The sequence below is a fragment of the Mus pahari genome, chromosome 19, assembly GCF_900095145.1.
Source record: "Mus pahari chromosome 19, PAHARI_EIJ_v1.1, whole genome shotgun sequence".
NCBI classification, from domain to species: Eukaryota; Metazoa; Chordata; class Mammalia; order Rodentia; family Muridae; genus Mus; species Mus pahari.
Genome location: NC_034608.1, coordinates 42,547,914 through 42,564,364, shown reverse-complemented (window position 1 = coordinate 42,564,364; position 16,451 = coordinate 42,547,914). Strand labels below are relative to the sequence as shown.

The following is a 16,451-nucleotide window of genomic DNA, read 5'->3' as shown; positions in this document are numbered from 1 at the left end:
CTCTCTCCCTCTCTCCCTCTCTCCCTCTCTCCCTCTCTCCCTTTCCCTGTCTCTACTACCCTCCTCAACTCCCCTCCCCATGCCCTAAATAATCTCTATTCTATATTACACCATCATGTGGCTGGTACATTAGGGAGAAGGGATGCCTCAGCATGGGCCCGCAGAGGCACCCCCTTCTCTTCCCCCTCCCCCACAACCATACCTAATGTGCCTCCACCAAACATATCCCTGGCTTCTTTCTCTTTTTTTTTTTTTTATAAAACACAACACTAAGGATGTTGAACACTTTGAAAAGATATTTCTTACCCATTTTTCATTTCTCTAAGAACTTTATGTTCATATCTGTAGTTCATTTTTTAGTTAGAAAGGTTTGTCTTTTAACTCTTTATTTGGAGGATCTTTATTCTGGATATTAATCCTCTGTCGGATGTATAGTGGCAAAGGCTCCATTCCATGAACTTGCTTCTTTATCCCTTCAGGAGCTCCCACTTGTCAATTGTGGGTTTCAATTTCTGAGCCTGTGAGGTCCTACTCAGGAGAGCCTTCCCTAACCTGTACCCTGTAGGGACTGCCCATATTTCCTTCTAGCAGCTTGACTGTTTTGAATTTCATAGGCAGGTAGATCCTCAATCCATTTGGAGCCGGTGTTTGTAAGGGTGATGCATACAGACCGAGTTTCATTCTTCTGCATGTGTTCATCCAGTTCTCCTGGTACCATTTGTGGAAGCTGCTGTCTTTTCTCAAGTGTTTGTTTTTGTCATCTTTGTTGAAAATTAGATGGCAGCAGTTATGGATACTTGTGTTTGGGTCTTTGAGTTTGTTCCATTGGTCTACACGTCTGTGTTTGTTCCTGTACCATACTGCTTTTATTACTACAATTCTGTAATAGAACTTAAGATCTGGATAATCATCCCTCTGGTGTTGTTCTTTCTGCCCAGGAACATTTTAGCTTTCTAGAGTCTCCTGTAGTTCCATGTAAGGTAGGATGTCTGGGTTGGCAGAGAGCCATATCAAAACACGATTAATATAAGAACATACAAACACCCTCATCTATTGCTTTATTAAAATAAACTTTATTAAAAGTTCACAAACATTTTATCCTTTCTATATATAACAAGTAAAATTTAAAATACCTTAGGCAACTAACCATATCTAAGCACGAACTAGCGAAAGAAATCTAAACATATATTTTTTCCCCTCTGGGCTGGTCTTGGTATCCTCTTCCAGTTGACGGAAGCCCCTTATTGCCTGTGCCTCCTAGGACCTTACTGGGCAAAACCTCTGTAATTAATATTTAAAATCTCATTATTCTGTTTAAATGTCCCTTATCATACTGCTTGTCTCCCTTTTAATAGTTTTCTAAAGTTGATTTCTCTTTATTATTTTTATATAAAGATGATGGATGTTTTTCAGTAGAGAGAAAACTCTAGTCTGGAAGAAATAATGGAGGTGTCTTAGGCTATGGGAGACAAATACTTCATTTAATTTAACTGTTTATTAGTGTTGGTTATTTACTTATTCACCAGTTTAAGAGAATTAAATATCATAGACATGCATACATATAAAATACAATCACTTTTTAAAAAGCAATGTGATTGTGCCTACCTCAGCTCAAAACAACAAATAAGTAAATGCATCAATGTAGCCATAGCAGTGGACAGAATCCCTTTTGTTTTATGTTATGACATTGGCAGGTTGCCCAAGGAAATCAAACAAAGCATGAAAAAAAAACACGGCCATTTTGAAATGATCATTTTATTAGTCTGTTACTGAAGAGCATATAAATTGGATTAAAGATAATAACTTAAGAACATGTTTCCGCTTTAGGTTCTCAAGGCGCTTCCTATGACTGTTTTGAAAAAGTGAACTCACCACGTGAAAATCTGGCAAACTGTGATTCTAAAAACTCATACTCGTTACCTTGCAGACAGCAGTATGTATATAAAAAGCAGTTGTTTTTCTGAGTCATGATACTTTGACAAATGACATATACTAAGTGACGACAACTAGCCAATTGTATGGTAGGAAAATAATCTCATCAATCGAGTGCATGAGTAGACTGTAGACTGATGTGTGCACATCCGCTCACCCATCCTAAGGATGAGACTGGATGGGGGATGGGATTGTGTTTATTAAGGGTAACTGCCAATTTTCAGAAAATTGGGAGTTCTAGTCTCAACTAAGAATTAAAATTGAGTTGTGTTTTAAGTCTGTAGTTGGCAATAATTCTAAAGCAAGTATTTAAAAATTTTTTTTACAACATTAAGATTGTTGAGAGGAAAGAAATTTTCATCTTGTTGTTGTTTCCACAAGGCTGCCAAGTAATGCTGTAGAGCATGTCTCGGTGGCTCGATTTGGACTGGTGTAGCTTGGTTTATTATAACAGGCAACAGCTCTTGGGTCCAATAATGGCAGTAATTACCCTGTAACAAGTTCTGCCAGACATTCACTTGGATATTTTAAAAAGTCATAGAGGGGCTGGGAGGATTCTAACTCAGATAGGAACGTGCTTGTCTGAGTTAGAGCCACAGAACTCATGGGGAGAAAGCCGGATGTGGTGGGGAGATAGAGAAAGGCAGATTCCAGGGACTCACTAACCCATTATCCAGGCTTAGTCTGTGAGCCTGAGACCAGTGAGGAACCATGTCACAAAAAGTAAGGGTGAACAGCTCGTGAGGACTGCCCCCCAGCACCGTCTTCTGCCCTCCATGTGCATATATATATATATATATATATGAGCACATATGCACATATGAGTACACATGCACACATAAGCACATGTGCACACATGAGCACATATGCACACATGAGCATATACACACATATGAGCACATATGTACACACGGATCTGAATAACAAATGTATTGTAAAACTCTATGTGAATAGTAATGTGTGTAATAATAAAAATAATAGTGCATAATCAAAAGATGCAGAAAGAATAAGTGGTTAGCCACCATCTGGAAACTTCAGGTTACAGGACCAGACCACTGAAGCCTGTAATAGAAAATGAAGTTGTGTGTACATGTGTGAATTCAGTATATACATTCCAGGACTGCCACGGTGCTAATTAACCTGCTTGCATTTATCTGCTCACATTTTTTTTTAAAAAAAAAAATCTTATAACATCTTAAAGCAATGTTTCCATTGCATCGTTTTTCTGGTTTCATACTGTTAACTGAAAATTAAAAAGATAATGAAGACTTTTCTGTTTTCCGTTTCCAGGGATGTTCTCTGCGGGAAATTAGCTTGTTTTCGGCCGCCCAAGAATTATAAAAGCCCTAGTCAATCTGTGGTGTATTCCTATGTCCATGACAGCGTGTGTCTGTCTGTACTTCCTGGGTTGTCTATGAGATCAGATGGCAGAGACAGCGCATTCGTGGCTGACGGCACTGTGTGTGGACCACAAATGGTAATCGACTGAGAATTATATTTAACTCTGTCAATGTATGCTAATTACAACGATGGCTACCACAGTTTGAGCCTGGTGCTTGTGTTCATTTCCTATATGGTGTTAAATGACAAGCAAAGGGAGGACAGACAAACTTCCAGAAATGCCAAACATGATCACCGTGTGAAGGAAGAACTTGGTAAACAAGTCTTTAAAGTTGTTAGTCTGTAGAAGGTAGTGCCTTGAGGGGCCGAAAGACTGCTTTTAAGTCTAGGACCTGAATCTCTCTTTCTCCCCTCTTGGCTAAATTAATTTCTCAGTACCTATATTATTAATAATAATTATTATTAGGACAACAAATTTAAAATATTCATTGGCTCGTCCATTGTTTTTTTTTTTTTTGGTAGAAATGTAACTGATTTTTTATGTTAATATGTTATCCTGAAACTTTGTTGAATTCACTGATTAGTTGCATCGAGTTTGTGTGAATGTTTGCATGTGCATCTGTATGCAATCTGTAAGTCTGTGTATGTTTGCTTATGAATCTGCATGCATTCTGTCATTCTCTGCATGGTTCCATGTTCATCTACGTGTAGTGTGTGAGTGTTTACACAAGCATTTGTATGCAGTTGGTCAGTTTGTGTGTGCGTTGCACATTCATCTCTGTATAGTCTATTAGTGTGTGTTTTCATGGGCACCTATGAGTAGTCTGCCATTTGTGTGTGATTCTATGGCATCTGTGTGCAGTCCCTAAGTTGGTGTGTGTTTATAAAGGCGTAAGTATGCAGCATGTGAGCCTATGTGTGCTAGCAGATTAATCTGTGGGCGGTCTGTAAGTCTGTGTGTTTTCACATGCATCTGTGTGTGGTCTGTAAGTCTGCGTGGTTTTGTTTGCACAGTCAACTGTGTGCTGTCTGGCTATATTTGCACAGGCATCTGTGTACAGTCTGTCAGCCTGTGTGTGGCTTGCCTGGCCATTAGCTTACCGTCTGTCAGTCTTCATATTATGTATTTTCTCAGACATCTATGTGCAGTGTGTCAGCTTGTGAGTGTTTGCACAACCCAGCCATCTCTGTAGTGTGTCAGCCTGTGTGCATTTGGATATATATCTTGTGCAGTCTAATTACAAAGCTGTCTGTCTGCAGCCTCGGTCTCTGTATGTTTACATAGACAACTGTATGCAGTCTGTCAGCCTATGTTCTGGCATCAGTATGCATTTCCTCAGCTTATGTGATTTTGCGTGTACATCTCTGGGCAGTCTGTCTGTGTACACTGGAGATCATATATGTACAACTACATATATGATTGTGTCATCTATAAACAAATAATTTTACTACTTCCTTTATGATTTGTGTATCTTTTATTCCTTCTTAGTATCTAAAGTGACCCAGCTAGAATACTTAATATTACACTGAATACTGAATATAAGGACCACATGAAAGCTGGGATATGCACTTTGATATATGATTTTTTTATTGGTTGTATGGTAATTTCGAACAATTAATTACAAAGGGATAACTTTCACTCTCATTTGACATCTTCATATTGTGTATTACTTAATTCCACCTTATGTTAACAATTAAAAAATAAAAAGCTTCCAAGCCAAATAGAATAGAAAAAGGTAAATGAGACCAAGATAATCACATAACCAAATTATCATTTGGTTGCCGCTCTGTCGTGAAAAGGTTTGACAATGCCTAAGAAAACAAAGTTAAACCATTTCTCTCTATAATTCTGACATATGCCACCACAATGATCTAAAGCAACTTACAAACTGTATTTGAGTCATGGGCAAAACTATTCTCCAGCCTTAAGGGGACACTTTTTACCTCTGTCCAATTACCCATAACAAATATTAACAATATAGGAAACTCAGTGAGAATTTCTGTCAGTTCAAACTGTAGGAATCAAAATCCAAACCACGTGTGATCTATCTCCATCAACTCTGAGTTGACACTGCTATCACTTTAATAACATTCCTGTTGAGGGGGTGACGTTAAAAAGCCAGAATGTTTGTATGAGAATCAAAGCGAAACGTGTAAGCAGGTCTTGAATGTCTTTTACGCGTAGGTAACACACGGTGTTCTTGTTTTACATGACGTTTTTGACTGGGAAATATTCTGTGTTTAATTTTAGTATTGTATAAATGGAACCTGCAAAGAAGTTAATTTCACAGGAAATGACTGCAATGCCACTAAGAAGTGCAAAGGGAATGGGGTGAGTGGCTCTGTCCATAGTTTCACAGGTCAGACCACTGCGGGGTGATTCAAAGGTAGTTTCGGATAAGTGACAGCTACGTTGTTCTTAAAAGACATGTCCGTGTCTAGTGTATTAATAGGAGAAAACCAAATGAGCTACTCTAATGCTATGAAGTGAACTGGATGTTTTTGGAAACACAATTTTATTTTCTCTCAATTGCTTATCTGTTTTAATGTAGTAATGGTCCAGGCACTGGGCTTTATTAAGGGTCTTTGTTTCCTTATTTTCCTAAAAGGAAACCAGTGTGTAGTATAACCAACAGAAGATGATTGGACTAGAACTTATCCAGATTATCTGTGTTCTCTTTTATAATTTCTAAATGTGTTAGATTCGGAGTGTGTGGAACGCCTGGCATAAAAGAGCCTGCTCTTTCTTTCTTTTTTTTTTTTTTATTAGATATTTTTTTTTATTTACATTTCAAATGCTATCCCGAAAGTTCCCTATACCCTCCCCCTGCCCCTGCTCCCCTACCCACCCACTCCCACTTCTTGGCCCTGGCATTCCCCTGTGCTGGGTCATATAAAGTTTGCAAGACCAAGGGGCCTCTATTCCCATTGATGGCCGATTAGGCCGTCTTCTGCTACATATGCAGCAAAGAGCCTGCTCTTGCTTTGCTTCTGTTCTCTGGAATAGTGATTGTTGGCAAGATCTGTAGCTCTCCTCTGTTAGGTTTTTCTCTCAATATTTTTTTCTTAATACTTTTAACGAGGCAGAAAAGAACAATAGATATTATTACATTTTTTAATATTCTCCTTCATTGGACACACTTTTAAAAATAGATTATTATTTGTTTAATTATTTTATTTTAACATTTTAGGTTTGCTAAAACTTTTTCACTCATGTTTATTTGTATTTTGCTATATGTATTGCATTTCAAAAAAACATTTTTAAAGAAAAACTTACTTATGTGGCTCTAATATTGGACTTCCTTTCCTGTTCCTTGGGTTTATTTTTCTATTTTCTTATTAGTACCACATTTTTATGGTTACTGTGGCTTTTTAGTTTATCTGGATCATAAAACAAAGCTATGTATCTTCATCTCTTCTTCAACAATGAAAAGTATTGGTGGTTCTACACACTGTATTCTTTAAATACACACTTTAGCTTGACAGATATAGGTATTGATATTTCTGTAACTGATCCCCACTGGCAAATCTTTTTTTCTTCAAAAGAGTGATGCTAAATACATCAACTGTACCACGGGACAGGCTCCATATAGTTGGCCAAGACAAATACACTTCAGAATGTGGGGTTTTGTGGGCGTGGGGTGGGTTTTTTGTTTTGCCTGACATGTTTCTTTTATTGATATTTTGTTTTTCAATTTCTTTGGAGAGAGAGAAGGAGAGAGAGAGAAAGAGAATTGGGTGTGTGGGACCTGGGAGGAGTTGAAAGAAGGAATAAATAATCAAAATATCCCAAATGAAAACATAATAAAAAAGAGAAAGAAAAGTTTTTTAAAAGCATCACTAGGATTTTGTCATAATAAAAAAGTACTTTAAAACTGAATCTTTTGTAAAGGCTTATTTAGGGGCTGGAGAGATGAGTCCGCAGGTGAGGCTTGCCATTCTCTTGCTCTCTCGCTCTCTTGCTCTCTCACAGAGGAGCTGAGCTCAGTCCCTCAGCCACAGTCACTGACCCACAGAATCCTACAACTCACACTGCAGGGGAGGGGATCTGATGCCTCTGCTCCGCACCGGTACCTCCACTCACGTGCACATACTCACACACATTAAAAGTGATCAACGTATCTTTTAAAGATGATATTTGTGAAAATGGTTGATTCATCTCTGTGAACATAAAGATCATGTGCTAGTCAGTTTTGTTCTTTGTTTTGTTTTGTTTTTTTTTCTGTTGTGTTGTTTGTGGTTGGTTGGTTGGTTTGGTTGGTGTTGGCTCCTTGAGTTATCTTGGAAGAGGGAGCCTCAATTGAGAAACCTCCTCCATTCTGATTGTCCTATAGGTAGGTCAGCAGTGCATTTTCTTGACTAATGATTGGGGTGTGGGGCCCAGCCCACCGTGGGCAGTGTCACCGCTGGCAGGGGGTCCTGGTCCTGTAAGACAAGTCACTGAACAAGCCATAGGGGCCAGACCAGGAGGCAGTGGCCTCTGCCTCAGCTCCTACCTCTAGGTTCCAGCCTTGAGCTCCTGCTGACAGGGGTGAGCTGCAAGTGTAAACCCCATACCCTCTCCTTCCCAAGATGCTTAGGTCATGTTCATCACAGCAAGAGAAAGCACAGACTGGCATGTCATGAATTTATTACATCTCATATTTAGAAGATTATTGGAGAAGATAAAACGCTTTTTAAAAATAGACAATAGGAATTAAAATGTATTTTCACATCGTGGTCATTATGCCCTTTGATTATGCCACCAAGGATTCAATTACTTTTTCTAATGCACTCTTCATATTGTATAGCTACAAAAACCAATATTCTACATATTTGAGTCACTTATATCAGATTTAACTACTAAGATGATTCAAAATGACTGCATATTTTTCCATTTTAGATATGTAATAACTTTGGTAACTGCCAATGCTTTCCTGACTACAGGCCTCCAGATTGTAACTTACAGATTGGATCACCAGGTGGCAGCATCGACGATGGAAACATTCTCAGAACTGGTCAGTAAAACTAAGCAAGTAGTGTGTTGCTCTCTGTGGTATTAATCAATAATTAATAATAATAATAATAATAATAATAATAATAATAATAATTTTGACATCTTAGTCAAATCTTTCACAGCCCAATTACAAATAAATTGATTTGGTATCATATTTGTAATGAGTTTTCTCAGAGGCATTCAACCAACTTAATGAAGTCAATGGAAATAGGATTGTCTCTTAAGTTTTAATAAATGTCATTAGGTGAATTTAAAAAGTCATATATATATTAATACTATTAATAATGGTAGTTCATATTATTAAAACTGAACATTATTGAAAAGCATCTCTGGAATACACTGTCCATTCTGAATGAAACTTAGAAAAATGTACAGCAAAGTGTAAATTTATTCCTACCAGAAAAATAACGGTAAGTCACATTCTGAATATATGCTCATAGTGTCCTTGTTTCTATGGTGAGTAAAAGCAGTTTCATAAGCTACTCGCTGGTTCAATCATTTATTCCCTCATACATCCCCTCATGAGGGAATTACCAGGTGCTTGGAGAAGCAATAATATTGAGATCCATGTTTCAGAAAGTCTACATATACAATAGCGTAGAGGTTTAATAATGAAAGTATATTACCCAGTAAGCAACGGTGTTAGCTATATTGGCCTGAAGTAGACATATAAAGGGACAATGAATAAGTTGATTTGTATATCACATATTTGAAAAATAATGATGACTAAAACACGGTTGTGACTCAGCACATGAAGCAAAAGGATCAAGGATACTGTAAAAAGTTTTATGAGAGAGTCAGGGGTTAGACTGAGCAGGAACATAATCTGTTTAAATGTGTATGGTGAGATCACATGACTGAAATCCCAACACACCGGAGTCTGAAGCAGGGGAATTGCTACAAGTTTGAGGTTTGCCTGGGCTAAAGTGAAAGACCCCAACTGTGTTAGAGTTTCTCTTGCTGTGATCAAACACCATACTCACCCAACTTTGGGCTCTCTCTTTTCTCTTCCCAATGGTGGTGGGTTCTCCTCTGGGGCCCATGACATTTCCAGCCACTGTTTCTTGCCAAGTCAGGCATTGGAGCGCCCACGGCCCACAGCTGGGGAAGACTACTGACTGCTTGTCTTCCTGCAGTTGTGTGCGCAGCACTTTCCAGCACCGTGAACATCTGGTAGAGATAAAACTTCTAGGTGGTGACAGAGCGACATTGTTGTGTCCCATGACTCAATTATGTGACATCTTCTGCAGTAGGGTCTTAACATCGCGTTCCAGGGGGTAACCAAGCGTATCCACCATTGCCTGCAGTGCTTGTTGGATCTATAAAAATCTCACTGGCCAAAAACTGAAAAAGAGGTAGCTCACTCCCGCTTTCCGTTTGTTTGCTTCTGGTGTCTAGTAGAGGCTTTATTATCCCATTCTTGTGTGTGTGTGTGTGTGTGTGTGTGTGTGTGTGTAAGCTTCTACAGTAGTAATTTCCATATGACTCTTTCTCAAGAAATCCTTAGTGCTAGTTGTTCCTTCCTGTATCCCCACTACCGTGCCTTCCCATCCCCCACTCTACTATACCCCTTCCTATTCCTTTATTCCTTTCTAACCCTTTGACCACTGTGTTTTCTCTCCCCTCCTTTAAAAGAGGTCATTCATGACCCTTTACTGGTTCCCTGACTTCTCTAGCTATTCCAAAAACAAACAAACAACCCCACACATATATGAAGATCCAAAGCTAATACCTACAGATGAGAAAAACAAAAACAAAAAACTTGAATGTTTGCCTTTCTGGGTCTGCGTTACCTCACTCGGAATGATTGGTTCGGGTTCCATTCACTTACCTGTGAATTTCATTCTCCTTAACATCTGAATAATATTCCATGTGTAGCTGTCCCACATTTTCATTATCCATTCACCAGTTAATAGACATTTAGCTGTTTCTACTTACTGGATATTCTGAGTAGAGCAGGAATGAAGATAGATGACCAAGCTATAATAGAATACAGAGTCCTTTGGGTATATGTCCCAGATTGGTAGCACTGGATAGTGTGAAAGATGTATTTCTAGTTTTTTTTTTTTTTTTTTTTTTTTTTTTGAGAAACCTCGCTGATTTTTACAGTGGCTGCACAATTTTGTCCTCAGCCCACACCAGTGTTTATTATTATTTTCCCATTCCGTAAACTTCACTCGAATCATCATCACATCTTGGCTGTTCAGAAGCTTCTTAGTTTCCTGAGGTCCCACTTGTCAATTGTTAATCCTGACATTTGCACCACAGGGCTCCTGTTCAGGACGTCCTTTCTTGGGCCAACGAGTTCAAACCTAGTCCCCATTGTTTTCTTCTGCTGGATTCACAGGATAAGGACTTTTGTTGAAGTTCTCTATCCACTGGAGTCCAGTCCTTTCTTGCAGAGGGAGAGATAAGGAGATAGTCTCCTTCTTGTACTGACCCAGTTTGACGAGCACCACTTACTGAAGATTCTGTCTTTTACCTGTCTCTTTGTAGACACTCAGGTGCCTGTAGCAGTATGGGCTTGGATTCTGGTTTTCAGTTCTAGGCTGTTGACCCATGTGTTTGTTTTTATTCCAGTCCTGGGCTGTTTTATTACTATAGCTTTGTAGCATAAATTGAAATCTGGGATGATAATACCTTTAGCAGACTTTTTTAAATTATTATTTAATATTATTTTGGCTAGTCTATGTCTTTTGTGTTTCCCTGTGAAATGTAAGATTTTTTTTTTCAGTTTCTGTGAAGGATTGCATTGGGATTTTGATGTGGACCACATTGATCTGTAGATTTCTTTTGGTAGGTTGTCCATGTTCAAAATATTGATCCTACCAGCTCATGAGCATAGATGGTCTGTCTTCTAATATCTCCTTCCGTTTTGTTTTTTCAGCTTCATAAATCTTTCATTGCATAAATCTTCTACTGCCTCGGTTGTATTTATTCTAAGATAGCTGGCACCTGCACACACTTGTGGTGTAGGCTCAAAGAGGAAATTTTGTACATATAAAATGTTATTAGTATATGGGAAGACATGGTTTTATCAAAACATGTTCGTCCATGGAGAGAGGCTTATCTCGCAAGGCAGTGGATAAAGGTTTTATAACAAATTTTTTCTTGAATTTTCACAGTGAATTCTTTAATAATTAAATGAGAGTTAATATTAAATTATTCACAAAATAATGATTTGAAACAGGTTGAGCAGACCTAGTTCTTCCAGAATTTGTGACTCTGTGAGGGAACCCTCCAGTGTCCTTTGTTTTTGCAGTGTTTGAAATGCACAGCCACTGTCCTTGTCCACAGATGCCCTGCTGTGGACACGGGAACCTTTTCCTCATCTCTAGAAGAGCTTAGAGCCCTGGGATGTGGGTAGTAGGTTGGTCAGTGGTAACTTTTGAGTTTCTGGTGTTACCAGTGAACCACATGAGGTGAACTTCATTCCAAGCAAGTGTACAGCACCAGAATATTTAAATAACAATGCAGAAAGCATCAATGGGGGGGGGACCCTATGGAAAACATATGTGAGTTTGAAGTGTTCTCTTATTTTCCCCAGCATAGTTGCTTGTGGTTTGCCAAAGTATTAGTCACATTACGCACACGTGAGATTAAAGAGACTCAGACCAACCCATGCTTTCTGGCGTTTCCTTTCCAGAGACGGCTCTTGCTACAAAGCGCCTGAGTAAGAATGGGGACAGCTGGGTGATCCTGGGCTTCTTCATCTTTCTGCCTTTCATCATAACTTTCCTTGTTGGGATCATGAAGAGAAATGAAAAGAAAATCGTGCCTCAGGGAGAACACAAAATATGAGGGGTAAATATTGCCCGCCCGGTGTTAGCTCACTAGGTTAATGGACCTGCGCCTTCAGTAGCTTTGTAAACTCATACTTATGACCTCTTAACATTTTACCGTTCGCTTCTCTGCACTTGTGTGGCCTGGATCTTTTCCTGAAATTACACGCTGTTCTCCGTATTCATGCATGCTTTTCTGGCTTGTGCCTCTCTCTGGACATTTCACTCACAGACGGTAAGAAACTCTGATATGCCCAAGTGAAACACTTTTGCTGCTATTTTAACTGTGGAGGGAAGGCCATCAGTAAGAGACCAGATAAAGAAACCACAAGGGGGTCTTCACAAGTATATTCCAGGGTTCCTAAACTGCTGGCGTAAGAAACTCTGTAACCTGACCCCACGGAGCTGTTAGCCTGGCATTCACTGGCTGGACCCTTTGACCAAACTGCCCACATTAGATGACCCTGATCTCCATGGCTTCTAATGGCAGAGACTGTGATTGCGCAGTTGGTAATTATATACACAGCCATTCAAGCTGACCTCCCAGAACTGCCACGGCCGATTTTAAACATACTCCTTTGCATGTTATACATGCACACAAAGAGACTTACCCTGACTGTAAAGGGGCACCCAGATAGAACCAGACATGCCCCAATAGTCCGTGGTACCTTACTACAGACACCGGGTGCTGTCAAGGCTGTTTTCTCGGTAAGCTAGCTTTCCCTATGATGTTCTAAAGGATGACATCACTAACTGCTGGTCCACTCCCTGTCGCCATTCTTACTTTTCCGCCATATTCTTATAACTGGAGCGAGCACGTTTGCATACCACATATGGCAAATGACAGTGGGTTGCATGGATCTCCACATTTATGAAAACTTCTCAGTGGGAGGTCAGCTGCAGTTTCTGATCTTGTACTGACGACCTTCCTCCATAATAACTTGCTACCATAGTGTGTATAGTGTATAAAGAATGAGAGTTGGATCAGCACATGGTTCTGGAAGCCAGGAGGTTAATGTTTGAGAGACTGCATCAGGTTAGGTCCTTTTTGATGGGGATATTCTCTGAAAAAACAAAACAAAAAAACCCTGATATGGCAAAGTGAGAGGTGCATCCCAGAGAACCACCAAGCTGGCTTTCATAAAAGACAGTTCTCAGGACAGCTTAACAGCTTGCTAGTTCGTGAAGCTATGAGGGGCTTGGTTCATTCACAACCTAACCACCTTTCAAAGGTTCTGCCTTGTTCCTCTTCTTAATGCTTCACAGGGAGGGTTATGTTTTAAAATGTATTTTGGTAAGGGCAATTAATCTCTAAGAATTGCAAATATGGTATCAACTTTGAAATGTGTTTTCCTTTGGAAGGTTTTAGTGATCCATTTTACTAAGATATTTTCAGTTGTACACATGTTATTGATTATGTAGAAGTGGGTCATACTAGAAGAGAAGAAGAGCAAGAAAAAGAAGGAGGAGGAAGAGGAGGAGGAGAAAAGAAGAAGGGGAGAAGGAGGAGGAAGAGAAGAAGAAGGAGGAGAAGATAGAGATGGAGACGGAAGATAGAAGACGGATGATGGAAGAGGAGGAGGAGGAAGAAAGAAGGAAAGAAAGAAAGGAAAGAAAGAAGGAAAGAAGGAAAAAAAGAATTCTTTATGAAGAAAAAAGAAAAGCAGCCTCAGAAGGAATGCTTGATGTTGGATGATATTAAGAAGATTGTTTATCCTGCAAATAACATACTCAGGGCCCCTGCATAGTTAATTAGCAGAGGAGAAAGCATTTTTTCCTTATAGAAATATATTATTTTCCTTACGTTTGGATGCTTAGCCTCAGCTCTTGGTGAAGTCTAATAGGTCGTGGAGCTGTTCAGAGGTGATTCCTGGCCTTGGAAGTGATAACCCAGCCCTACTCCACTCTGCCCTCACTGTGCGCCCCGCCTCTCTGTGCCCGTGCAAGAGTGGACCAAGCAATTCTGGCTGCCATGCCTTCTCTGCCACAGAGGACTGAAATCTCCCAAAACCATAAACCCAGATCTCAATTATGTTTTCCACAACACTGAATATATATATATATATATATATATATATATATATATATATATACACACACACACACACACACACACANATATATATATATATATATATATATATATATATATATATATATGGCTTTAGGATTAATAAAAATGAAAGACCTAAGTGTACATGTTTCAGGCCCACCGGGAGATCTCAATGCCCTGCTTGGCTAAGGAAATTGCAACTGTGTTTAGCGTGCCGGCTGGGGCGTGGTTGTCACCAGGTGCCTTCAGCCATGCTGATGGCGGGCATAAAAGGGAAAGTAGAACAGGAGGATCTGAAAACTTGCGGTTTCTGAGCACAAGAATATTTAAAGCCTCGCGCACAGCCCGTGCAGACATGGCAGTTGTCATAGGTGAACATGTCAGCATCCATGTACTATTGCTATTTCCCAGTCCAGCATAGTTTCCCGTTTCCTGCTCTTCCTAAAGTGACTCTCGGCTTTCATGAATTCTTGGTTGAAAAAAAAATTAAGAAATAGATTTAGAAAGTAATGTTATTAGCTTTTGAGAACAGCAGAGTGGGAAAGCTATCGACCTCAGCAGCTGCCCAGAATAGGGACATGGAGGAGATGCAGAGGAGGGAAGCCACGCCCCTTACTACATAGCTAGTGAATAAAAATATGGGCTGACCTCAAAAATCAACCCTCAATCAATCAATATATTTGTACAGGCCAGGGAAAATATTGTCAATAGATGCAAGACAAGAATGTGATGGAATCAACATATTTATCTTGTATACTTATACAAGATCTTGTAATTTTTCTGGCCTATCCTAACATGAACATCTTTATCAGATTCATTCTCCTTCACGGTTGCGTTTTCCCCAGACCCCAGGTCATCTGCATCCCACACGTGCCCTTTGCGCATCATCTTCTCCTTCCAGGAACCTGCCTTAGATGACCGTCCCATACTCCCCCCTCCCGGGGCTGCCTTTTTATATGCTTGGTTCAAATTCAAGGGACACCTAAGTCAAGAAACCACAAATGGGTTTAATATAAAGCCAACGGTGTTTGACTCGGATGCAGAATAGACTTGTGGGTCCGAAAACGCAGGTTCAGAATCATTTCACCAAGGAAAACAGGCCTGGGTATGTCTCATGTCGAGTGGTCAGAACGGACAGGAATAGGGCAAGCACACCATACATTCATGTCAAATATCTGATTGCATCATAACCATGTCCTCCCAGCACCGAGAATCACAACACCGAGTGTGCATTAGTCTATGTTGGCTTCATGCGGTTTCTCTTATAGCAATAGGGAGAGGGCCGCATTCTCTTTTTTTTTCAAATGTGGTTTTGTGTAGAGCCGTGGTCCTCAACCCTCCTAAATGCTGTGACCTTTTAACACAGTTCCTCACGTTGTGGTGAGCCCCAGCCATAAAATTACTTTTGTTGCTACTTCATAACTGTAATTTTGCTACCTGTTTATGAATCATAGTGTAAATACCTGATACGCAGGATATCTAATATGAGATCCCTGTGAAAGGGGTCATGACCCTGCAGGTTGAGAACTGCTGGTGCAAAGAGAAAGGTTTGGTCTTCCCAGAGTCTCGTGGTCACAGTTACCTGAAGACAGCCGGCGACAGCTGGATTTTATCCATCTCAGTACCATGCTTATCTGAAGGCATTGAGATAATTGTGGAAACCTAACACGATGAAATGACCGTGGACTGAGGATCATTTCTAGGACAAATAAACGAGGTACCCTCTGTGGCACCATCGGAACCCTTTGACTGTGCTATGTTCTTCATGGCACAAGCGCAGACCAACTAGAGACTTTGTTTCCGTAGTGTCGGGGACAGACACAGTTGTAGGTCTGGCTCTCTTGATTCCCAGCGTCCTCACTAAGATGAGACCCAGCAGCAAACTGAACATTTCTACACTTCCAATGCACTTCTTGTGAGACCACGCAGGGGCTGGTCTGTTAAGTCCTGGCCAGGCAGTTATACCCTGGGGCATTCTCCCTCCGCGTGGAGAAGTGTGGGGTGATGACATCATAGCAAGTGAGTGTTACATTGGGAGAAAACCCAGCAAGAAGAGAGTGTTTCCTGAACCATTAATCCACTGGCAGAAAGGGGGCTGGGTTAGGGTCTTGGCTGTCCAGATACAGGAAGTGTGAGCAGAAACCCTGAACCACTTCTTTTGTGGTTTGTATTAATCTGGCAGCAACGAAAATTGTGGCTTGGCCTAGAGGGCTAACATTTAGCAGCGGGGTCTCTGGTTGGTTGCATGCCGGTGACTGCATGCCGGTGACTGCATGCCGGTGACTGCATGCCGGTGACTGCATGCCGGTGACTGCATGCCGGTGACTGCATGCCGGTGACTGCATGC

General features: G+C 40.2%; 1 protein-coding gene across 2 annotated transcripts in view; it reads left to right on the top strand.

Annotated features, from left to right (window-relative positions):
- Nucleotides 1-16,451, top strand: part of Adam18 (ADAM metallopeptidase domain 18) — a 58,847-nt gene that overhangs the window by 38,414 nt on the left and 3,982 nt on the right. The window contains exons 15-19 of one of the 2 annotated variants that reach the window (XR_002381228.1): nucleotides 1,828-1,933; nucleotides 3,223-3,409; nucleotides 5,525-5,605; nucleotides 8,200-8,270; nucleotides 11,916-12,073. Coding sequence is in view for 1 of the 2 variants with exons in the window: in XM_021219390.1 (XP_021075049.1) it covers nucleotides 1,828-1,933; nucleotides 3,223-3,409; nucleotides 5,525-5,605; nucleotides 8,156-8,270; nucleotides 11,916-12,070 (644 nt within the window). In the remaining variant the exon portion in view is untranslated. Of the gene's footprint in view, nucleotides 1-1,827; nucleotides 1,934-3,222; nucleotides 3,410-5,524; nucleotides 5,606-8,155; nucleotides 8,271-11,915; nucleotides 12,074-16,451 lie in introns of both variants that reach the window. The other variant, XM_021219390.1, reaches the window with a different exon arrangement.